General features: G+C 45.0%; 1 protein-coding gene across 5 annotated transcripts in view; it reads left to right on the forward strand.

The window, feature by feature from the left end:
- PLXDC2 (plexin domain containing 2) overlaps window positions 1-26,343 on the forward strand; it is a 379,100-nt gene that overhangs the window by 206,140 nt on the left and 146,617 nt on the right. For all 5 annotated transcript variants that reach the window (XM_053261826.1, XM_053261829.1, XM_053261827.1 and 2 more), the window contains one exon: window positions 8,224-8,370. In XM_053261826.1, the coding sequence (XP_053117801.1) occupies window positions 8,224-8,370 (147 nt within the window). The remainder of the gene's footprint in view (window positions 1-8,223; window positions 8,371-26,343) is intronic.

Here is a 26,343-nt window from a genome sequence, read left to right on the forward strand (position 1 = left end):
TGCAGCAAACTGCTACAGTGTATAACATGTTCTCAACTGATTGTAAGAAACCCACTTTGAGAGCTTTTCTTACTGGAGTTTCCTCCCCGCCCCTCCTTTCTTGTAACATTTTTTAATATTTGATCCTACCCTTTTTTAGCCCCAGACTTTTCATAGTGCCCTCACTTTACGAGATCTGCAGCACTGCATATCTATGTCTCCAAGGACTGTCTGAAATAAAACCTTTACTGTAGGTAAGCTTCTCTTCTGCAAGACCTTTCCAAGGTGCCTGTAAATCAGCTCTGCCAGGCAGAGTCGTATAAACCCACCAGTTAAAATGATAAGATTGTTTTTATATGTAAATAAAACAAGAATGCTATCTACCAAAACTTATGCAAAGGAAGTAACCACTTAAGAGCTGGACACTATAATGGCAGTGCAGACAAATTCACAGCACACCTCTTTGTTTCTATTTATAACAGTAATTGCATGTGTAAAGTAAAGTGTGCTGTCAAGTCGGTGTCGACTCCTGGCGACCACAGAGCCCTGTAGTTGTCCTTGGTAGAATACAGGAGGGGTTTACCATTGCCTGCTCCCGTGCAGTATGAGATGATGCCTTTCAGCATCTTCCTATGTTGCTGCTGCCTGATATAGGTGTTTTCCATAGTTTGTGAAACATACCAGTGGGGATTCAAACCAGCAACCACTGGCTTGATAATCAAGTCATTTCCCCACTGTGCCATTAGGTGGCTACTAATTGCATTTGTAATGTTGCATTTGTGCTGGTGCTTAATATCTGTTTCTCATATTATTAATCTATAAACATAATCTTAATAGTAAACCAAATATTGCAGGCCAGTTTCGATGATACTGTCTGGCCAACTGCACTTCCATGTGATTAGGGACATAGGAGGTTGGCTTATACTGAGTCAGACCACTGGTCCATCTAGCTCAGTATTGTCTACACAGACTGGCAGCAGCTCCTCCAAGGTTACAGGCAGAAACCTCTCCCAGCCCCATCTGGGGATGCTGGAAAGGGAACTTGGAACCTTCTGTATGCAATCATGCAGATGTTCTTTCCAGAACGGCCCCATCTCCTAAGGGAAATTGCTTACTGTGCTCACACATATTTTGTCTCCCATTCAAATGCAAACCAGGGCAGACTCTGCTTAGCAAAGGGGGCAGTTCATGCTTGCTACCTGAAGACCAGCTCTCCTCTCTCCCATTGCACCTTCGCCTAATCACTTGTAGGGGTGGTTCATTTTAACAGTTCCTCCTCACGCAATTTAACTACTAATTTGATGTAGTATTTAAATTGTGTGGAGGGGTGGTTCAGTCACCCACTCCCCCGTGCTATGTGGTGGCAGCATCCTGGCAGAGGAGCCGGATGTACAAGCTCATGACTCGTGCTCCTTATAAGGGCTAATTGGACAGCATTGTCTGAACCAGCCCTATGATAAAATAATGTAAAGTGCTGCGCGTGTGTATATAATCCCTTCCCCCCCCCCCAGAGAGGTTTGCTTACTTAAAATGCTAGCCAGCATGTTAAGAAACTATTTCCTGTGTAAGTATCCATAAGGAAGCTTCTCATTTTTATATTTATTAAACTGGTTTCATTCCTTTTGCAAATATGAGACTTTGATACCTGACTTGCAACTGAAACTGATTTTATGCATCCAAAGGCACAGTAGCTATTTGTCAGTTCTTGTACCACACAGACACCTATTTTATAGCTAGAGGCTATAATTAGAATCCGGCTTGCTGGTTCTTAAAAGAAAAGCATGGATCAAGCTGTCATTTAAACTGCACTTTTGTAAGATAATCCATTTGAATTAACATTTATACGCTGCTTATTGCCCACCATGTGGGTGTTTGCCAGTGGGAGCTTGTAAACTGAATGATCCTTTTGATCTCTCATTAGAAATTGGGCAAGGTTCCTTCATCATTTGTAGCAAATGAACAGTTGTGTAATACTACCATCCTATGAAGCTCAAGGTAATTAATGCAGCACTTTGGATAACCTGATCAAGAGGAGAGGTTGATTTCCCCTAGGATTGTTTGTTTGTTTTTTATAATAAAGGACAAAAGTAGAGTTGTACATGGGTTACTTTAGCAATTAGCTTACCATTGTTTTCTTTAGCTTTTGTCCTTTGTGGAATTTTAGGTGTCACTTTAAAGATGCTCAGAAGAAAAGAGAACTTGACAGTCAAAAGCTGCAGATCTATCACGATTCTTAAGCATAACAGAAACATTTCTTGACACCAATTCAAAAAGAACATGTTTTGTTATATGCCTGGTGGGCAATCCCTTTGAGGACATTAAGGATGATCACAGGACTGCCTGTTTGAAGGCAAGTCAAAGTAGGATAGTCATCACAAAGTATGCAGGCTGAGGAGGCAAAGCAAAACCAGTAGTAGGTAAAGCGGAATCATATGGCTTTGTTAATAAGTGAGAATATGGAGTCTAGGAGCACCCTGGCCTTCTCCTTAAAGAGGAGTGTAAACACCAGTCAGAGGAGCCACATCAAAGTATATAGAGCCAGGTGGCATCCCACTGGCATCTTGTGTCATGTGACAACTGCTGAACCAGCAGACTGAGAAGTACCTCCTTCTGTTTGTGGTACTTAAGTGCAGTGGATAGCAAACCAATGGCTCCCTCCTCTGGTACATTTTCTACCTTCTAACTTGTGAAAAGTTGCCCACGTTTCAAACATGTCTCTGAAGCATCCATCCTGTTCATTTACCTGAGGTCAAGTCCCACTGAACACAGTGACACTTACTTCTGTGTAAATATGCATTGCATTGTGCCATAGTGCACAGATCTGACTGTTCACAATTTATTTTCACTTGTTTCCTTAGTTGGCATATCAGGCAAGGATGGATCTACTGTTGGGCAACCATGTGCGGAGGACACAGGCCACCCAGTGCAGCCAGGACCGCCTGTCTCCTCAACCTTCCCCTTCTTCCCACTGCACCCCCTGTTCAGCTGCAGATTCGTTGCCGCCATTTTGCCTCCCTTTACCTACGGCTTTACAGTCTAATGTTGCATTAGACTGCAGCAGGCAGAGAAGTGGTGAGTCTGCAGCCGAGCAGACTCGGCTGCAGGTGGGTGAGTGGGTGGAGACTCATGACAGCAGGAGCCACAAAATAATCTATCTGTGGGCAACATCATTACACTAGTAGTACTGTATAGGGAAATGAAATGTGGCAACAGTCCGAAATCTTGTTTCATCTTACAAGTATCCTAGAAGCAGGAGCATAAGACCTTCTTCTTCTGCAGTTAGCATGGCGGAGTACAGATTCCATTGTTACAGTATCCACCTCCAGTCACTATTCTGACAATCACATTTTGACTCAGCTGAATTTTCTTCAAGGGCATCTCATGCAGAGTGTTCCACCTGGGTGTCACTGTGGTGTGAATGTCTATGCCAGATCTGTTGTATCCATAGATACAACCAAGGGATCACCAAAACGAATGAAAAGCCCCCCAGGCCACAGCTGCCACCCCAGCGGGCAGATCTAGATCTGGATTTAATGGACTTGAGTTTTAAAAAGTTGTATTTTGTAGGGATGTGCATGGTTCGGTCCGGCACTGAGGGGGGGTCTCCCTTTAAGGGCGGGGGGGGTAGAACTTACCCCTCCCGCCGCTCTTCCCCCTCCGGCGCTGTAGTTTAAAGCGAAGTTTTTGGGGCGGCAGCGTTCCTCACTGCCGCCCCTGCCCCCGTCTTTGCTTGTTAGTCTCTGTAATAGCAGCACGCATGTGCGTGTGGCGGCGCGCGCGCCGCCTACATCACACGCAGCATGTGTGTGACGTAGGCAGCGCACGCGCACATGGCGGCGGCGGGCGCGCGCGCGCCACCACGCACACATGTGTGCTACTATTACAGAGACTAACAAGCGACGACGGGGGCAGGGGCGGCAGTGAGGAACGCTGCCGCCCCAAAAACTTTACTTTAAACTACAGCGCCAGAGGGGGAAGAGCGGCGGGAGGGGTAAGTTCTACCCCTCCCGCCCTTAAAGGGAGATCCCCCCTCAGTGCCGGACCGGTCCGGCTCCGAACCGGTTCGGAGGCCTCCAACATGGCCTCCGGACCGGTTCGTGCACACCCCTAGTATTTTGGCTGAACATTAGAAGGAATGATAAGAGCATTTCAATAATGGGGGCAATTACCTTGGTGAGGAATTCTCCCTTACTTGAGGTCTACAAGTAGAGGCTGGGCACCCATATTTAGGGGTGCTCTTACTCTGGATTTCCTGCACTGAGCAGTGGATTGGACTAGATGACATATAAAACCCCTCCAATACTATGATTCTGTTTGTCCCTCTGTGATAGGCTAGGGGCTGATGAACACAAAGGTTGTGGATGCTGTAACATCAGAAACTTCTCTGAGAATGGGCACAGTATGGATAACAACATAAGTCAGAAATGCACTGGATGTCCATTCATCCCCCAGCCTCAACAAAGCCCAAGGAGACATCCATTGTGCATCCAAAATATACACTTCAAGGATAGCACGATACTGTTTCTCCAGTGGGAGATGCCATGGTTTGATAGTAATCAGTAAATAAATTGTTGTTTCAGATAAAGCAAAATTTGCCTGCTTTTTTGTAGAGAGTCCTTGGAAGTCTTCAGAAAATCTCATTATCTGTCTTTCAGTTTGTGAATATGAAATATTATGCAGTAGGACGGAGTGCTGCAAATTCATAGCTGTATATCAACTTGAAGAAGACTCCATTGTCATTTGCAGAGCCCTCAAGTGCAGTGGTTTTGTATAAAACCTTCTTCCTCTGGTGGACGGATAAATGAGATAAGGAAGTTGGAGCTATTGGATATCAGTCAAAAGGCTGCTGTCTTGTCCTTTGCGTCTCGGGGTGATAGTAGACTGGAGCATGTCAGCCACCATTTGAACTGCACATAGCGTTACAGCTTTATATATTTGCAGTATTAACTTATTTCAGTCAGATGGAATTGCAGTGATCCCATGGTCATGAAATATGCATTTCCACCTGCCCCCTCCGTTTCTAAACCCCCAGGTATCAGCTTTTAGAGCCAAACAGTTTTTTATGTTTAGTGGGTGAAGGTGTGGAGAGAAACTGAAAAGAAGTTCATTGTTGGTAACTGTCACAGTGCAGGACAAAAAAAGACATATTAGCTTTGATAAGCAAAATGGTGAAAGATACTGCATTTTTACAGAAAGTATCATGGATACAATACACCCCACACTATTTCACAAATGGATATAAAAGTGGAAAACCAGACATAATTACGGCATCCTTAAACTTAATGTTCCATACACAGACATACCTTCTGTGTATGTCCTCATGTCCTCTAGGTTGAGGGTTTAATACACAGAAGTTGCAGACTTCTAGCATCTACTGTAAGCCCTCCAGCCCAATAATGTATGTAAGAGTAATCATTGATCAGTGTTTAAAATAGAAGTGGTTTGTGGGCCACAAACGTTATGGCAAATGCTGAGTTTTTCTTTTGTGTTCAAAGATGCTGAAATATTAAGCTTTAAATATAATTATCATTGCACAACGTTAAAACTGTGGTCAATTAACTTTAACATTCTTGCCCAAAGTGTAGGATTCAGAGTGAAATTAGAGGATTCATAGGGGCCAAGGGACTGGATCCAGAGGTTACCGTTCTGCTGGCAGAAGGCCTCTTCTGATGATGAAGTCAGGGTGGAGCCATAATTGGGTGGAAGGGTTCAAAGAACCCAGCTCCAGCGGACCTCATTCCAAGCCTGCTTCATTGTTGGCTGGGTATTTTCTTCATTCTCTCCTTTGGTCCAAGCAAAGAAAATACCCAGCTGACAATGAAGCTGGCTGGGAAATGAGCGGCAGCCCTTTCGGGTGCTGACCATGCTCCCTGCATGTGACATCACATGCAGGGGGCATGGCTGGTGCATGCGTGTGGCTACCAGGGAGAGGAGTGAACATGAGCAAATCCTCACTGCAGAACTTGTACCTGAGTCCAGTGAGGCAGCAAGGCAGCTGGAGTCAAGCGCTCAATAAAAGAGCTGCTGAACCATGTGCAGCTTGATAAAGGAGCTGTTGAACCATAATGGAGCCATTGTGTAGAAGCCAGGAGTTCTACCTTTTCATGGAGCTCAGGCATAGCAGTTAGAGGTGTGCATGAATTAGAGGTCGAATCAAATCACAAAATCCTTGAATCGATTTGTCAAAAACAACCAGCTTGTCTATCTGTCCTGATGAATCAACCTCAAATCCCTTGAATCTATTTGAGTGATGCAAGCACCATTGTGAGGCCCATTTTTCCAGGGAGACCTGGAAAAACAGGCTTCAAAATGGTGCTGCTTTTCTGGGGGGAGCTGGTCTACCAATTGGGGTTGGTGGGTAGACCAGAATTAGCACATCATTCCAGAATTAGCACATTTGCCTGCCTCAGAGGACTGATCTATACCTTGGAGAACTGGTCTACTTACTAGTAAGTAGACCAGTCCTCCAAGGTATAGATCAGTCCTCCTAGAGGGTCAACCTGCTGACCTCAGTTGGTAGGCAGGAAAAACAGCACTATTTTGAGGCCCGTTTTTCCATCTGGCACTCAAATAATTCAAATCTATGTGAGTCAAATCGGGGGGTAATTCTGTTCAGTATCGAATCACACGCTTTATTTCAAGGGTGATTCAATTTGAGGTCAAATCACTCAAATTGAATTCCAGTAATCAATTCAAGGTCAAATCAGTCTCTAATGGTAGGCACCTGAGCTTCCCCCAAGTAGAACCATTTGGAGGGAGGCTCCAACCAAGTTTGTCATCTTTGGTTCTGGATTTTGGCTTTGGCATGGTGCCACTTCAGCTCCTGGGGGTGATGGAGAGGGTTCTTGGGCAGCAGCCCCACTTGAGGGGGTACTAGGTCCCCAGAGCTCCAGGACTATGAAGAGGTCACTGCAGGGGAGGTGACAAGCTCTGGCTGCTCAGGGATCTAAGGGGTTTTCAGTGGGGCCAGGGGTCTTAGCTGGGCATAGTCCTCCTCTTCCTGCTCTTCCTCAGAGAGAGAGTCTCTTCCTCCTCCAAGTCCTGGTACATCCTGACAGCCCCAGGGGGTGGAGTGAAAAAGAGTTTCCCATTGCAGAATGAGCCCTGGCAACTGGGATGCAAACAATTCCCCATTGCAAAGCAAGCCCTAATTGCTGGAACACAATCAGTTGTCCACATTGGAAACCAGCCTTTGGCAAGCAAGGCCCCTTTACATCTCAGGCTCTTTGCAAAACAAGTCCTAATGGCTAGAGTGTAACCAATACCTTGTTGGAAAACTCACTTGCAAGGGGTAACTGTACGCACACCCGCTGTTAAGGCTTGCCTTGCAAGCCGGTAGTTGTGCAGCAATTTACAGAACAGCGCCACCTTGTGAACACCTTCTGCTCATGCTTCTTTGGATGAAGCCAAGATCTCTAGCAAAAATTCAGCTGTGAGGTTGCTTTTCATAAAAAAATTGTAAATAAAAAGAATATTATGTTAACACAGCTAGAATTTTGTACTGAATAGAACAAACATGGAAGCAATTGGTATCATGCAAACTCAAGATAAAGTTACAGTGCTACCACTCTAGTATCATAACAGCCATTTTTGTTGTTAAATATGGACATGCTAATTAAAAAAAAGCAGATCAGTGAAAGGAAACATGAAAACAGAACACATTGAGATGTATGTATCAGGCGATATAGAAAAATGACAAATAACCCTCCTTGGCATCTCCAGGATAGTGCTGAGAGAGTCCTGCCTGCAACCTTGGAGAAACCGTTGCCAGTCTGTGTAGACAATACTGAGCTAGATGGACCAGTGGTCTGACTCAGTAAGACAGCTTCCTTTGTTCCTATGCAAATAAATATCATTGGAAAACTTTTAAAAAAAATAGTAACTGATTGCTGTAATATTAGAACAGAGTGGACACTGATATGAAGATTCATTGACTCAGAATCCTGTTTCCCAATGGCAACTTTATTCAAGTTCTTAGGATGCAAAAACTACAGTTTATAAAATCAGATTTATCACAAGAAAAATCTGCATTTTGATCTCCTGTCATAAAATGATCTGTATTTTTCTCTTTCTACTTGAATTTGCCTTAATTTATTTGGCAAGGAAATGAAACTTTACTGGTTACCGCAAGAAGTGAATGAATATTTCATTTCTAACGAGCTGGAGGGTGGGGGACCTGGAAAATGTTTTGTTTTTAAATCTGGTCTTGGCTCAGTGTTTTTTTTTTTTAAATTTTGTTTTCAGGAGGATATGGATCACAATTACTACACTTCTAGGACATATGGCCCGTTTGATTCTACCAGCCGAGATCTGTGGGTGAACATAGACAGAATGGAGAAAGATAAAGTGAAAATTCATGGGATCCTCTCCAATACCCATCGGCAAGCAGCAGTAAGGCACTTATGCATTGCTGTTAAATCTCTTTTGTTGACATTGTGGATACCTTGGTGATGCACACCATATTACCTGACCAGAATAGCTTTTAGTCAAGGATGTTCACCTCTGAACCTATAGCTCAGATCTGTAACTGCCTGTCTGTTTTGTGAGGTCCCCGTCTGCATCCCCACCACATAAAGAGTTGCTTTATAAATGCCAAATTTACATGTCATTGGAATATATTTCCCTCATTTCCCCCCCGGATGAGCATTGAATCTCTTTACAGAGTTGGAGCATGGTTACAAAATGCTATTCAAAAAACACACACATCATCTTGGTATCATTCAAGGAAGAGGCTGTTTGCCGTTGAGTTTGCTTGACAGCAGAATTATGCTCCAAATTGACTAGCTTAACTGTCATATTTAGAACTAAAAAGCAGCAGCCCCGTACTTACCCTTTAAATTTGTATGAGGTGCCATGGCACTGTGTTTCAGAGGACTATTAGATCCTTGTCAAAATATTGTTGTTTTAAGCTGTTGATTCTTGTCAAATGATAACAGAGGTGGCAGGTGTAATTCCATTTCCAGATCAAAAATCTGCCTTGGTTAATTCTGATCACGCATGCCTTATAGCGAGAATGCGAAACTAGCTGCTACCTTACAAGTATAATTGGACATAGCATAGCTTCCAAATGACATTCCCAGTCGCTGACCCAAGTATTTGAAAGAGTCAGCACTGGGGGTGCAATTTCAAAACCAAAAAATGACAGCTCCTTTGTTGTGATGGAACAAGCTCTCACTCTGTCGGCTGGAAGAGCAGTTGGGCCTGGGAAGAAGTCAAAGTAGTGACTTTAAGGGATAGCTCACTACCGGTAACTCTTAAAAATACAGAAAACAGTTTCTGAAGCTTAGAGGCTGGAGAAGAGGAAAAAGAAATGAGAGAGTTAGAATTCTGCTCTCCACTGGGTTGTGTCATATCATTTCCCAGGGCCAATAAACTCACCAACCAGGTGACAGGCTGAGAGGAGAGTAGAAGACAGAAGAGAATCTCTGTAGGCTTTGAAAGAAGAGGAGGTAATAAACCCTCCAGATTTAGACTGACACAGTATAATTTATAGAAATTCTCTTTTCCCAGCCAAACTGAAAAGAATAGCTAATAAATGAATGGCGCAAAGTGGAAATGCCGGCGTGTGGCACTTTCCTGAGTTAAGAATGACCCTAATATAGCACCATATCGACTATATGTGATTTCTAGACACGGTTGGTTGTTTGGTAATACAAATCAAGCAGCACTACAAATAAGCAGGCTTAATGGGATGGTGCTTCTGCCAACTCATCTTTCTTTGAGCACTCACACAAAGTGAGTTGGGAAGGAGACAGGAACAGCACAAAAAAGCCAGAATGTTTTGTAAAGGAATTGCCAGCATTTTTGTGCTTTCTTTGCCCAAAACACTGTCACCAGATCCTAGACCCCAACTTTAATGCTAGTTAGTTGTGGGGACAGTGGAGTTGGGAGGTGATGATACCAAGGATGTACATGTTTGGAATGCATTCATCGGGACTTTGAAGCTAAACAAGAGATAGTGGAGCTGCAAAACAAAATAAGAACAGGGGCTGACAGCCTGACTACTGGAGTGGGCCCATAAAAAGCAACTTTGTGCATGCAGCAGGACTGCCTGGCAGCTTCGTCAGTTCTCTTATGCACACATCTTTGTGCAGTGGAGCCAGTGGGCATAGGAACATAGGAAGCTACTTATACTGTGTCAGACCATTGGTCCATCTAGCTCAGTATTGCCCACACTGACTATCAGTGGCACTCCAAGATTTCAGGCAGAGTTCTCTCCCAGCCCTACTTGGGAGTGAACCTGGAACCTTCTGCATGCTAGCAAATGTTCTACCACTGAGCTACAGCCCCATCCCCAGGGGGAATATCTTACAACTGACAGTGCTCACATATAATCACCATTCAAATGCAAACCAGGATGCACCCTGCTTAGCAAAGGGTCAATCCATGCTCATTGCTGCTTCTTTTCTCAGCAGAAACACGTTGAAACAAGCAGTGTGTTTCCGCTGTGACTGAGGACTGAGCACAGGAGATTGTTCCAGGAGAAGTACCCACTGACTCCACTGGGCAAAAACCCACATGGAAGGGAACTGAGCTGTGGGGATGGTCCCACTGAGTGCCTGATGCTGCTCTTGATGCACATGCTTTGCGAGTCAGGATGTCAGCCACTTTCTATGATGAGGAGGGAGCACAAGTAGAACTTCAGGATAAACGGCCGTGCCAATTGAATTTGTGGTATTTCATTGATAGATACATAATGAAGCGTTCCTCACGATCGCTGCAGGAGGCTACCCGCTTCTGTGGGGAGGAAGCCCCAAAGCACTTACCTCTCTGCAGACAATCACTGCCTCCTCTCTGGGCAGCCGAATCGGCTGCCCACATGATTACCAGCTCTGTCACGGAGCTGGTTGGGGCTGTGGGCTTCGGGGGCCCCCAGAAGTCTCAGAATGCTTCATGTGGGTGCACGGGGCATCCTGGGAAGCCCCGCCCCCCTGGACACTGGGAGGCTTGTTGTAGCTTCCCAGTCAGGGGTCTCCTCGTGAGTTGCTGCAGCACGACGCCACACCATGGCGACGCAAGATCAGGGGAACGGGGTTAGCGGAGCACTAGCTCTGCTAACCTCATTTAAGGGGAGAGGGAAATAGGAGGGCTAGCAGCTGGGAGCCGCTCGGTTCCCGGTGCTGCACACGACTGCTTGAGAGCAGGCTGGGCTCCCTTAGCCCACTTTTGAGTGGTCGTGAGAATAGCCTTACTATATGCCTAGAACAGGGTTAGACAACCTTGGCTCTCCGGGTGTTGTTGAACCTTAACTCCCATCATCCCCAGGCACAATAAATAGTGGCTGAGGATGGTGGGAATTCAACAACAGCTGGGACACCAAGGTTGGCTGCTCCTGGCCTAGAATCATAAGAACATAAGAACAGCCCTGCTGGATCAGGCCCAAGGCCTGTCTAGTCCAGCATCCTGTTTCACACAGTGGCCCCACCAGATGCCTCTGGGGGGCCCACAGGCAAGGGGTGAGTGTATGCCCTCTCCTACTGTTACTCCCCTGCAACTGGTATTTAGAAGCATCTTGCCTCTGAAACTAGAGGTGGTCTGTAGCCACCAGACTAGGCCTCATTCTGTCGGTAGCGATTTTAGGAATCATTACAGTGTGTATTGATGCCTATGTATGCTGCCAATAACCTTTGCAACCACAGAGGTGCAATCCAACACAATCTAACGTGAACGGGGCGTACCAAGATTGGAAAGGCCCCTGGGAGAACAAGTGAAAATTAGCCCTTGCTTCTTCCCCCACCTTTCTTCCATCTTCTTTGGAGAGGCAGGAAGGGGATTGTGAAGAACAAGCTGATGCTCAGCTAGCAGGCCCCCTTTTCCTCAGGGGCCCAGGGACATCCCCCACTTGTTCAGTTCTAGCTAGCACCCTGAACCTGAATGATCGCAGACAGCGAACCTGCAGGGTTTGTCACTTTTAAAAAGTGGCCATTTGGGCAAACTGACAAAAGGAAGGCTGAGAAGAGAAGAAATACATATACTGTAGCTAGACGAGCTTCAATAGCATGCCAAATCTGAATCTGGCTAAGTCTGGATTTGCTCAAGCAAATTCTGGACAAACATGTACTGAAATGGAGAAGAAAGACAGCTGTTATTTCTGATTTTGCAGAATAGGCGCCACACATTGAAATGAGTCAGAGCAAGTTAAGCACATTTCAGTTCGGCTAGGCCAGCACAGAAATAGCACAATTTTTGCCCCTGTTTGTGAGATGCTCAGCATAAATAGGGTGTTTTGTATTCAGTCACAGTCAACAGCCTAGTTTCCAGATTCTCCTCTCCTTGTCTCCACTTGACCGGTGGAGAGGGGGGACGGGGAGGACTGTTCGCAGGTTGAGAATCCTTTCAAGAAGCTGTTTGTAGCCCTGTTTATTAAACCTGTTATAGGAACACAGGAAGCTGCCACTGGTCCATCTAGCTCAGTATTGTCTACACTGACTGGCAGCAGCTCTCCAAGGTTGCAGGCAAGAGTCTCTCCCAGCCCTACCTGGAGGTGCCAGGGATTGAACCTGGGACCTTCTGCATGCAAAACAGATGCTCTACCACTGAGCCCCATTCCAAATGTTACATTCCAAACTGAATCGCCTAGGGACTTCTGTGTGGGGCAGTATAAAAATATGCTAAGTAAATCAAATAAAATAAATACATGTTACCAGTACCTGTGTGGGGCCAAAATGAGTAATCAGAGTTCAACAAACAATACACAGGGATTCTGCAGTTTGTACGGGATGTGGCCAGATGTGTCCACATTTGGGAAAATCGCAAGTTTGTCAGTTGAAACGTCACCCCGTTGACAGCTTTCAGTGATAGCTTGCTTGGACTTGAGTGAATTCTCTGGCCTGGCAACATGTGCTTAGAAATAGGCCTCAGCAAATTTTGTTTGGTTATGTGAGCCAACCCAAAAATGTAGGACCTGAACTGCCCTCTGCTCCATGGGAAAACAGCCTTGTGGCTCACTCCAAGTAATGCTCTCCACTCTATAGGGGGTGGACTCACTGCTGCCCCCAGCAGCACCCTCTGCTCCATGCAGAGGGGCAGGCTCCTTGCTTTGCTTGCTTCTCCTCCTGCTCATGTCCATCTGGCCACCTGGGTCAGGTAGGTGATGGGCAGGCATGGCCAGTAGGAGGGAAGAACCTCTCCTGCTTTGCTTGCTTCCCCCTCCTAGTCCATCACTTGCCTGAGCCAGATGGACACTCAAGTAAGTATTGGATTGAGGAGGAGGAGTGAGTTAGCAAGCAAACTGGGTCAAGGCAGCTCCTTCCTGGTTGTATCTATCTAGCTCAGGCAGGCAATGGACCGATGTGATCAGGAGGAGAAGGAGCAACCTGTTCCTCCTGACTCCTCCTGTATGCACCAATCCACTGCCTGGCTCAGGTGCTATGCCTGAATTTCCAGGTGCCATGATGAGTCAGCGCCTGGAACTTTTTGAGCCCTTCCTTAGATCACTCATTCCAATGGAATTAACTGTGTATAACAGACTGAACTGAGAAAAATGTATTCCTAATTTTAATCATTAGAATGATTGGTAATTATGTGAATTTGTTCAGCTACTGATGGTGATGGTTGTAGCTCTGCAATTAATATAATGGGAATGAGAGCTGAGGACTTGTTTGATCAGTACTATTTTGGAGCCTGGACCTAGAGGCCTTTTGCCCTGCCCACCGCCGCAAGATAAAATGTATATAATATCACACCACTATATCATTGTATGATATCATTATATCATACCAAAGGCACCATGAATATTGCAGTCCCCACATTTTTGTGAAAACAGTGGCTTTTACCATCATTGTTTCTGCTAATATTTAATTAGCAGTGACAAATACAGATTCAACCCTGCTACTTAAATTAGCTCAGGGAAATATTAGAGCTTTTTTGTATTTTTAGAATAAATTCTGAATAAAATACTTCCCACTGACTTGAAGATACCATATTTTGTAGGGGTATTCCTGCATCTTAAATTAGCTGAATGTACTACTTTTCACACCACACTATGCTCAAGGAAAGGTTGAAGTTTTGGAGGGGGGGTATTTTTAGAGGAAATTCTGAATCAGACACTTCCCACTGACCTGCATTTTGACACCATTTTGACACATTTTTGACACTGACACCACATTTTGCGCAGACAATGCTGCCACTTAAATTAGCTGAAAGCACTACATTTCACACCAGAATATGCTCAGGAAAAGGTTGGAACTTTGGTGGCGGTGGGTATTTGTATAGGGAATTCTGAATAAAATACTTCCCACTGACCTGCAGGTGTCACATTTTACATGGACAATCCTGCCACTCTCCTCTCTGACTAGAGTCTGGGAGCAGGAGGGAACTAGCTCCAGCAAAGGTAGTGGTGGGGCAGAGGAAGAAAACTTACGCACAGCATGAAGAAACACATGGCAGGAATAAACTCTTCATTAGGCAGGGTGTGTGTGTGGAGGGGGGGAATGTGGTGGTGGCAGGAAAGAGTCCAGTGAGTGGGAGGAATGCTGCCGCTTCAGCAAGTGGAGGGGGAAAATATGAGGCAGCGGCTCTCTTCCATCCCCGTCCCCCAGCAGTCAGTGTACTGTGTGCACAGAGCAGCATAGCACAGCCTTTCTTCTGCTGCCCATCGAAGCAACAGCTTTCCTCCCCACTCTCTGGGGCTAGATCTCCCTGCTGCCATGTTCCTTGCCCCCACCCCACCCCCCACACCTGCCAGAGCGGTGGGATTCCTCTCCACTTATTGGGGGCTGGAAAGAACTAGCCCCAGCAAGGGTGTGTGGGGGGGGCGACAAGGAGATACAAAGCGGTGGCGGGAATCAGTGAGGGAGGAATACTGCCACTTTTGTGGGTGCAGGCAGTGGGGGCTGCGCCAGCATGCATTGTATGGCTGAGTGCAAGGTACGGTGTCTGCTATGACTCCTGCTTCAGGGAAGAGAGCTGGTCTTGTGGTAGCAAGCATGACTTGTCCCCTTAAGCTAAGCACGGTCCGCCCTGGTTGCTTATGAAAGGGAGACTAGAAGTGTGAGCACTGTAAGATATTCCCCTCAGGGGATGAAGCCGCTCTGGGAAGAGCATCTAGGCTCCAAGTTCTTTCCCTGGCATCTCCAAGATAGGGCTGAGAGAGATTCCTGCCTGCAACCTTGGAGGAGCTGCTGCCAGTCTGTGTAGACAATACTGAGTGAGATGGACCAATGGTCCGACTCGGTATATGGCAGCTTCCTATGTTCCTATGTTGTTTCCCTGTCTGGCCAGGCCCAGGCGCAATACAGACGCTGCCTGTAGCGGAGGCATCAGGCAGCCACAGGCTGGCTGTACTCAGCCCTCAGCATGGCAGCACACAGGGTGGGGTCTAGGCTGGCCGCAGCCCGCCCTCAGCACAGTTGTGCACTCGGCTGCCAGATACAACCACCCCCTGCCCCCCAAGCCAGGACATTCTGGGGGGAATTTGGGGGCCCCATGGGTTCCAAAGGGAGCCTTTGTTTGTTTTTCTTGTGAGAGTGGACGGTGGACCTCTTGAAAAAAGAAAGGAATCACATGGGCTACTTCAATGCCATGTTGCTCATACATTGTGGCTATTTTTAAACTCTTTGCAAATGGAGCCCCCTTGAAAGTGGTGGCAGACGCTGTGGAACAGATGACGAAAGGGGAGCAATGAGGGTAAGAGAGAAGAGCAACAGATAGGCAGGCAGTGACAGCTGAGCAGGGGCAGAGACTTGACTGAAGACTGGCCAACACTTATTCCTGTCTATCCACATGTTCACAGATCTTTAAATAAAAAACCCAAAAGGAAAAACTGGAAATCTGAAATTACAGAACTGATTTATGAGCAGTCTTAAACTACTAATCGCAACCACATACTGTATGTTGCTTTAAAGAAAAATGATGAATGTAAATTTCGGCATAAATACCTAGCCACCAATCCAATGTTCTGCCTTATGGAATAGGATGTAGCTGGCACAAGACTACAATGCAGACTGCAAATGTATTAAATAAATGCAGAACTTTTCATACCATTTTGCTGTTTAGGATATTTGTAAGCAGTAAGATGGGTACCATAGGCATGAAGTTCAATGTTTTGTCCCAATAATTCTGTCCTATGAATTACCAAAAGCAGGCTGACTGCTGATGTATTTGGCTCATACAGTTTTGGATATCTTATTTGCATATCCATACCTTTTGTCGCTATGCCATCCTTCAGTGTTACCACTGAACGTATAAAGGTGCCATATGCTGAGTCAGACCATAGGTCCATCTTGCTCAGTATTGTCTCTGTACTAATTGGAAGCAGCTCTCCAAGGTTTTTGACAGGGTCCTTTCCAAACCCTATCAGGGACTGAGTGTGGTGGGACCTTCTGCATGGAAAGCACAGACTCCACTTCTGATCTATAGCCCCATCCCTGGAATAACATAAATTCAAGCCAGATCTTCCATCCTGTTTCCTAACACAATTAATATGATGCTTTCTTAATAAGGGGCCGTGCAGTCAAATATGTATTTAATGTCACCTTGGCAATCCACTCAGCGTATAGTATTTCACACAGCAAATCTTTCCATGCAAACTACCAAAAAAATTAATTCCAGAATACTGATTAAATATGGTTACATCAGGATTTAATCTTGTACCTCCAGGTGCAAGAAGAAAAATGGGGTGCCTAGTTGGACTTGACATCGCTTCACTATTTTATGCTTTCTTCCAACTTTTCAAGATAATAAATTTGGAGGAGTGAGGGGAGAAGCATCATAAAACTGTTAGAGTGTTAAAAAATTCTATGGGCTGTCTAGTTAGAACTTGCCTGTAATGTCTTCTGTGCCCTTGTAAAGAGATGAATCTCCATCGTTATACAATAAAGGACAATTTTCACATCACTCAATGATTAAGTGATGAAAATGCAAATGGATTCTTAAGGTTTATTCTCTACTTTGCAAGGAAAACGGGATTTACTTTTGTTGAAAACTAATTCAAAACATGCTTCCTAAATTGAAGAGGCTGAATGAATATAGGAAAACATGAGTGATGCTTAATCTCCTAAACTAAACCAAATTTTGGATATTAATGAATTGGAAAATTGTTTTTTAAGATGATGACTGGAAAGAATTCCCTGGAAATTTCAAGTTTCCCTAGGCTTGCAGTAAAATCTTGTTTGTCCATAACATGTATATTTCAATAAATGAGTTTTTGCTGAATATGGGTGACTGAAAGGAAACCTTGCTGAATATAACTTTTGCCAGCTGGCCCCAGAGGATGAGGGGCAGGATTGTATCTTTTAAATTAGAGCAGCTTCCGTTAATAAAATATGGACACATCTATAATTCAGAGCACTTGAGACAGAATTAAAAAGCAAACTATGACAAAACAAGTAAAGCAAATTAGTACTGCTGTAGCAGGGTCTGTATGTGTGATGTTTATGAAAGCAAAACCAGAGCTGTATCTCTTTCTGCAAGAGTTCACCTTGTTGTTTGAGGCTGCACAGCAAAAGGGGAGGAGAAGGAGTCAAGGGAACCTGAGGCCAGTGAGAAGTTGTAGTTACCTGTTGATTTGGAGTAGTTCCAGTTTTTGTGAAAAGACACAGGAAGGAAGTACAAATCCAAAAGCAACAGTAGTGTCGTGCCTTGGTTAGGACTTACTGAAATAGCACAGTGTAGCGAGCAAGCTTTTGAGTTCACCAGAATTCTTCTTCAGACTTGTTAATGGGGGAAAGGATGTGGTATGCATGAAAGAAAAGCCCAGTCTGTAGTAACAGTCTTGAGACAGAATGCAGGAGATGATTTCAAAGAATCAGAATTTTTGAGCTGGAAGGGGTCTCGATGGTCTTCTAGTCCAATCCCCTACCCAATATGTGTCAGACTCCCAGGGGAGGAGGTGGGCTCCTAGTCCTTCTTGAACTCCAGAATGACTGGAGCACCCCCCAAAAGGTCAGCCTCAGGAACAGCCAGGGGAGGAGATTAGCTTGTCACCTGAGTCCTGGCTTGCTGCATTCAGCCAGTTCCCTCTCCTAGAGAACTCCTGGCTCCCATACTCAGAAGCAGCTCCTCATCATCAGCTGCCTTATCTTTAAATACCCCAGTGCAGAGCTGAGAGGGCTTAAAACCTACTTTCAGCCCCGCCCCCTTCCTGACCTTGCTTCCTCTTTCCTGCCACACCCAACCTGGCTGTCTCCCTGGAGCTGTTTCCTGCAGCTCTCCCTGCCTTGCTCTCTCAACCCCACTGGGATCCAACCAGCCTGGGCCCTTCTCATCCCCACTGCCGCCTTAAGGGAACGAAGGCCCCACAGGAGGGATGCCACACCCTTCTCCAGATTCCACAGGGTCATCCAAGCAACCAGGTAACATGTCATCCCAACAATATGGGAATCTGCTAGGATCCCTGACAGGTGGCCATGCCCTGTTTGAAAATGTTTGTTTGTTTGTTTAACAAATTTCTAGACACTCCCCCCCCCCCCAACTTAGGTCTCTGGGCAGTTCACAATAAAAACAAAATTTAAACATTAAAAACAATTTAAAACTTAAAACAAGATAAAAATATTAAAACTGTAAATCTAATGGGTGAACAAATGTGTCTTAATTGACTTAAAAGTTGTCAGAGATAGGGAAGCTCTTATTTCAATATCTAGCAAAGGGGAATCCACCATTGTAAGAGGCAGTCTCTTTCACGAAGTTCTTATAGTTGGAAAATGCCTGCTAATGTCTAGCCTGTATCTGCTTACCTGTAATTTCAGCCCCATTGCTTCTAGTCTTGTCCCCATGAGCAACAGATAACATTTCCATTCCCTCTAGATGATAGCCCTACAGCTAATTGAAGATGGTTGTCTGTTCTCTTCTCAGGGCAAAATATACTTTTAGCTGTTCCTCATCAGAACCGGGTTCCAGCCACCTCACTATCTTTGTTGCTCTTTAGGATATGGTGGCCAAAGCTAGGCACAGTATTCCAGGTGACGTTCCACTAGAACAGACCAGCTCAAACATGTAGACAATTTGGGTAATTTTTATTTCATCATTGATTTCAATTTTAAAACAATATTTATTTATTTATTTGTTTGTTTATCAATCAGTCAAACAATCAATCATATTCCTACTCACTCTTCAACCTGAAGGCTCCCAGAATGGTTGACAAATAAAAGGAACAATAAAGCAATGTATTAAAATGGCAGAACAGCATAAAATATATTAAAAAGAAGAGCCAGTATCCTGGCAAAGTTAGAAACAAAACAGAAGGTCTAGGCAAATAAAAATGTCTTCACCTAATTCTGAAAAGATACTAAGGTCAACACCATGTGATCCTCTCTGGGAGAGGCTAGGCAAAATGGGCTTCACCACTTAAAAGTCCCTGTATTCGGACAGCACCTCCCTCACCCCAGGTGACAGGAGCTGGGGGACCTGAAGAAAGGCACAAGAAGCAGGTCTTAGCACATGGGCCAGTCAGACTGTACTTGGTGCAGCTTGTAGCAAGACATGCTGGCTGTTGGAACAATGACTGCTCTCCCTTCAAAAATGTAAGTGTTGGGCCAGGTCAAATGATAACAAGGGCAGCACACGTGAAGAAGGAGGGGGCATGCAAAAAGTGCACCTACTGGGATGTCCTCCATCGACACACTGGAAGAGCAGTGGGGCATCTTTGGAGGATGTCCTGATGAGTGTGCTTTTGGAGTGCCTCTTCCTGTTCAGGTGTGCAGCTGGGGCATCATTTGAACCACCCACTAGCCTGCCCCTGCACTAATTGGAACACATGGGTTTATTGTAAGGCAGAAAGCAGAAATAGAGAAAGGTAGACTTTATTTATGTATTTATTTAAGATATTTCTATACTGCCCAAAACGTCAATTAAACCATTGAAAACATCAAATCAATTAACAGTTAATATCATTTTAAACATTTAAAACCCCTTATTAAAAATATTAAAATGAATGAATCTAATTAAAAGCCTGGGTGAATAAAGGTGTCTTCAGTGCCTTTTTTAAAGTTACCAGAGATGGGGAGGCTCTTATTTCAGTAGGGAGCGCATTGCAAAGTCCAGGGGCAACAACGGAGAAGGCTAGTTCCCGAGTAGCTGCCAGGGAATTTGGCGGCAACTGCAGACAAATCTCTCCAGATGATCTTATCTGGCGGTGGGGCTCATGGTGAAGAAAACATTCTCTTAAATACCCAGGGCCTAAGCTGTTTAGGGCTTTGTAGGTAATAACCAGCACTTGTATTTTGACCGGAAATGTATCAGCAGCCAGTGTAGTTCTTTCAGCACAGGAGTATATGATCTCTCCTAGATGACCTAGAGACCAAACTGGCTGCTGCATTCCAAACCAATGCAGTTTCTGGACTACGTATAAAGGCAGCCCCACACAGAGCGCATTGCAATAATCCAGCATAGAGGTTACCAGCATATGTACCACTGTTTTGAGGTTGTTTATCTCAAGAAATGGACACAGCTGGCGTATCAGCCAAAGCTGATAAAAAGCACCTCTGGCCATTGCCTCAACCTGGGTCACCAGGCAGAGGTTCTGATCCAGAAGCACCCCCAGACTGCTTACCTGTTTCTCCCGGGGGGGCCAGACCCCATCCAGAAACAGCAGATCAAAATTGTCTCCCAGGTTCCGGCCCCACACAGTAAGTACCTCTGTCTTATCTGGATTCAGCCTCAGTTTGTTATCCCTCATCCAGCTCATTACTGCCTCCAGGCAGGCATTTAGGGAGGTTATGCCTTCTCCCAATGAAGTTGACATGGAGAAATAGATTTGGGTGTCATCAGCATATTGATAACACCCTGCACCAAATCTCCTGATGATCTCTCCCAGTGGTTTCATATAGATATTAAACAACATCGGAGACAACATGGAGCCCTAAGGGATACCATAGGAAAGTTCAGAATTTGAGGAACAACAGTCTACAAGAGACACCATCTAGAATCTGCCTGTGAGGTAGGAGCGGAACCACTGCAAAGCAGTTCCTCCCACCGCCAATTCTCTCAGACGTCCCAGTAGGATACTATGGTCAATAGTATCAAAAGAAGCTGAGAGATCAAACGGACCAACAGAGTCACACTTCCTCTGTCGATTCCCAATTGGAGATCATCCATGAGTCCAACCAAGGCAGTCTCCACTCCATAGCCCACCCAAAAGCCACTTTGAAATGGGTCTAGATGATCAGTTTCCTCCAAGACCACCTGAAGCTGGGAGGCCACCACTTTCTCAATCACCTTGCCCAGCCATGGAAGGTTGGAGACAGGCCTGTAATTGCTTAACTCTGAGGGATTCAAGGCAGGCTTCTTCAGAAGCAATCTAATGATTGCCTTCTTAAGACAAGGAGGCATCCTGCCCTCCCTCAGAGAAGCATTTATAATCTCTACCCAGGCCCTCTACAACAGCCTCCAACTAGATAGTATAAGCCATGTTGGGCAAGGATCAAGAGGTCAGGTGGTAGGCCGCACCATTCCAAGCAACTTGTCCACATCCTCAGGAGTCACAAACTGGAATTGATCCACAGTCATCACATAAGAGGAGCTGCTGGACACCTCGGCATCAGACTCTGTAAAAATTGTAGAGTTTGAATCTAAGTTGGCCTGAATACGAGAGATTTTGTCCACAAAAAACTTATTTAAAACATTGCAGCGAGTAATTGTTGGTTCAAAGTACCGATTCAAGTGGGGGGGGGAGGGTGCACATTAGCCCCTTCATGACCCTGAACAACTCCGCCAGATGTGAACTTGCGGACATGATATGGCAGGAAAAGAATCACTTCTTTGCCGCATGTATTGCCTGAGCATAGATCTTCAAATGCGCTCTATGTAATAATCTGTCAGATTTGAGTCTTTCTCCACTTGCACTCTAGTCATCTACCTTGCTGCTTCAGCCCTCATATTTCTTCCGTATACCAAGGGGCCAATTTCGAAGTGGATCAGAGAGGACACCTAGGAGCAATCATGTCCACTGCCCTGGTGAGCTGATTATAACAATTCTCCACCAGAGTGTCAACAGGATCACTAGCACAGCCAACACTAAATCCCTCCAAGGCTCCTTGGAATCCTGTTGCATCCAGTAATCTTCTCGGGAGGACCATCCTAGTGGGTCCTCTGCCCCTGCGGAGGTGGGACATGGTTGTGAGTCCAACCTTAACTAGATGGTGATCTGTCCATGGCAATGGGGAAATAACAGGAGTCCCCACCCACGGAGCACCAGCCTGTTCAGAGTGAAATACCACATCAAGTGTGTGACCAGCAATATCTGTTGGTCCAGAGACCACCTGGGATAGGCCCATAGTTGTCATGGCCTCTATGAACTCCTGAGCTACCCCAGAGAAATTGGTCACAAAGTTAACATTGAAGTCCGCCAGCACCACAAGCCTGGGAGACTCCAGTGCTAAGCCTGAGACCAAGTCCATCAGCTCAGTTAGGGACTCCGTCAGGCAGCGGGGTGATCGGTACACCAACAGAAGTTCAAGGCTATCCCTGGTCCCCAAACTTATGTACACACATTCAATATGGTCAGACACTTTGACAGGCATATTAAAAGGCTTTACTACAAAAGAAGTAGAATCTGAGTGTGCAACTGAAATTTCAGAGAGGCGCCAGAGTTTTTATTCTAAGTTCTTTGATGTCATAGTTGAACAAAAGGTGATAGGAATGAAGAAACAGAAGGGTAAGGTGAAGATTATCAAAGGGAAAGTCTTAACTTTATTTTCAGTGTCAAACCAGCAGAAGAATCTTAGGTGGACCTTGAAATGATCCAAGAAACTTTTACGGTACATGAGCAGAGATGAGAAGATTGCAACTAATCTACAACTGTGAATGGCTGTAGTTTAAATCTGAATGGTCAGTTTAAATCTGATCATACACAAATTGATTTCCAGGAACCAAGTTCACATTTAATTTAAGGTAGTCCATCTAGCCTCTTTTTAGTTGCTCTGTCAAATAAGGGAAAACACAATGAGGCTATTCTCACAATCGGCCAAAATCGGGCTAAGGGAGCCTAGCCCGATTTCGGCTGCGCATGAGAACCACCAGGCTCGCAGGAGAGTCCGGTTTCTCCAAAGCGGGTGACCCGCTTTTGTAGCCTTCCCCTTAAACGGGGTTAGCGGAGTGAGCACTCCACTAACCCCATTTTTGTGATTGTGTATTGCCGCAGCTCCACGCTGCAGCAACACATGAGGAGACCCCCCCACTGGGAGGCTGAAATAAGTCTCCCGGCCCTGGAGGTCTCTCCATCCTGGACTTTCCGGGGGCTACGCAGCCCCCGATCCCCGCAGCCCCTGCCGGCTCCGTGACGAAGCCAGCAGTTGTGTGGGTGACTGATTTAGCCACCCAGGTCTGCCGGCTCAGTTGTCTGCGGGGAGAGCAGGCTAAGCCCGTTCTCCTCGTAAACCCCTTTCCGGCGAGTCTCACTAATCGTGAGACTCGCCTCAATGCCTTTTGTCAGCAGGAGCTTACTTTTTTCCTTCCCTGTTTAACTCTGGTATATCAGTTTCTTTCTTTTCAGCGCATTCCATCATAGCATTTGGATCATGAGTATTCAGTTTTATGTATGCAGTTTGAACTGAGCATTATTTCCTCCCAAATTAATTTCAGCACATGTCCTAGGAGACATTCTCAGTAGTCAAGGTAAAAGATGAGCTGAATGCAGACCAAGATTTTAAGAGTTAGTCAGCTGCACATTTTCCACCCTTGCCTGAAACAGAAGGAAGTGTGATCAGAGGAAAAATAAACAGTAACATAAATAAATATCTAAAAAAACCCCACTGGCTGATAGCCTGACTAAATTTACTCCAGGAAGTCCCAGTGAAATTGCAAGGGCAAGTTAGGCATGTCTAACTTGTCCTTGGGATTTCAGTGGGACTTCCTTTAGTGAATTTAGTCAGGATGGCAGGCGCTTAAGACATATGGCCTAACTATTTAATAAGGAGCAAGATTATCTGTTGAGGCTTTAAAATAGGTGATGTACAACTATTACCTTGGTTTCAGATTGTATTTTTCTTTGTCTTTAACCCCTACCCATCCATCTTGCTATGACTAAATGTTTTACATTATATTTTGCTTTGAAACTCTCAAGACTGCTCAGGGACCAGCTAAGCCCATAAACTGGCTTTCCCCACTGCATTTTGGATGTAGTTCATAAGAGTGTCAGCATAAAAGCTTGTTAATATTCTATATTATTTGTTAAATTGTGTTAGGTAGTGAAAACGGGTGAAATAACCAGCTAGGAATATATTTTTCAATTAGTACAAATCTTCTATCTTGGAATCCCACCCACCACCACCCCACCCACACTTTGGGATGATCTGTTTATGAAACAGAATTAGTTCTTCTAGTTGTAAACAGAATAAACCCCTTCAAAGTCTGACTTCCAATAAAGAAGAAGAAGAAAAGAAAATCAAATTTGAAGTCGCTGTAAATATTCAGTGATTAATTTCATGCCAAATAAGTCATTAAAATACCTGATAGATGGGGAAGCTAATCTTCTTCTGGCGAGAAGGAGAGACAGAGAGAAAGAGAGAGGAAAAAGTAAATTAAATCCAAAGCAACATAAATGTTGAAAATGAGACAGAAATAAGCTTAGTAAAAAATACATTTGAGAGATTTTTAAATGTGGTCAATTGCTTGCAACAGATGTAATGAGCATCCTCATTATCCCTTCTTGTGCTATTCTAACGTGTTCTTGAAATACAGCTTATTTTCAATTGTCAGGTTTTGAGATTTGCAAAGCCAAACCTTACCTCCCAGAAATTTGACAGTGTGGAAATACAGTTGCCAAGTTGGGAACCCAGTGATTGTTTTTGCCTTTAATTACATGAATATCTGGTGAGACCCGAGGAAGGAAGTAGTGATGGGTGATACCCTCCAATTCTCAGATTGGCTAAGAATAAACCAAGCTACATTGCAAATGGATAATAGCTCCACTTATGTGGAGCCAAGCCCAGTCAAATCATATCCAGATGCACCTGCTCACCCAATGAGCCCATGAGCCTCTAAATCCCTTCCCGCCCCCACCCACCCAAAAGCCTCCTTCCCTTCTCTCATCAATGAGTGTGCTAGTTAAGATGAAACTTGTTTGAAGTTAGAAACGAATTTAGGCAAGTATTTGAAGTGCATTTAGAAGGGCCATTATCTCACCGGGGGAGCATTCCTCCCATGCAATAAAGGGACTTGTTAGGAGATCATCCATGGAGGATATACCAACAGGTGTGCTCTTGGTGCATCCCCTCATGGTCCAGAAATGTATCATCCAAATTGACCCAGTCTCAAACTGCCAATTAGAAACACTGAAAAAACTACATCTCCTGGCAGCCATGGTGTCTGGCTTGCAGCTATAGCTGTATTAGGGGCATGGTGGAACTCTTTCTCATTGCTTCTGCCTAAGCAAGTGGGTAGAACAGCAGTTGGAGCCTCAGGAGACAGAGAGGAATCAAGCCTCTCCAGCTCAGCTTAGCTGGAAAAGAACTCAGAGGCTCACAATGCTCTCTTCACCTTTGAGACTGTCATTATGTATCCCCAATATTTTCATTCCATTCCTTGGCTTTGAATATAATGCTTGGTGCTGCTGCTGAGCAACAGCTGAGTGAAAGGGAGGAGGTCCACACTCTTTTTAAGGAGGACATAAGATAATACCTGAAATAGGGAACAACTCCATCTACACCATGCAGGTATATATGACTGTTGACATTCTAGCTGTACCTGGTGCAGGATACTGATGCCAGAAAGCTCTGTAAGGTGCAGATGGTCAATCAGCAGCCACACGCCTACATGATGCTGACTGGTGTAACCTCGAGTCTTCCCTCAGTAAAGTTGTCAGGCTCCCTCAGCTGATATTTAGGAGCAGGAGCCTCACTACCCCATGCATCACCAGCCATATGGGTGACAGTAAAACACCCGAAAACATTTTGGGGTTACTACTATGAAATTTGTACAGCCTATTCCTCTACATATATAAACACGAAAGTAAGTCCCCCTGAGGCTGTCTTCTCACAATCATGGCTAACCAGGAGTTAACCAGGATCATCAAGCCCTGTGTCCTCCCACAGAGCATGATGTGAAAACACAGATGTCTCGGGCAGTCCTGGTCAAATCACCGCAGTTAAACCACATTTAAACAGGATCGATAACTAGGAGCTGATCTTAATGACTGATCCTGGTTAAATGGGGTTTAAATGAGACAGTTTGACCAGGATTGCCCAGGAAATCCAGGTCCTCGCATCACACTCTGCAGGAGCATGAAGGGCTTGGTGATCCTGGTTAGCTCTCTAGTCAGGATTGCTGTGATTATGAGAACACAGCCTGATTTTCAATGGTATTTATTCACAAATAAGTATGCATAGGACTACATATGCAATCCTGTGCATGTGTACTCAAGACAGTCTCATTTCATTCAATGGGAACTACTTTGAGTATGTTTAGGATTTCAGCCTCAGTCTTTTAGAA

This window comes from Hemicordylus capensis, chromosome 6 (assembly GCF_027244095.1).
Source record: "Hemicordylus capensis ecotype Gifberg chromosome 6, rHemCap1.1.pri, whole genome shotgun sequence".
In the NCBI taxonomy this organism is placed as follows: Eukaryota; Metazoa; Chordata; class Lepidosauria; order Squamata; family Cordylidae; genus Hemicordylus; species Hemicordylus capensis.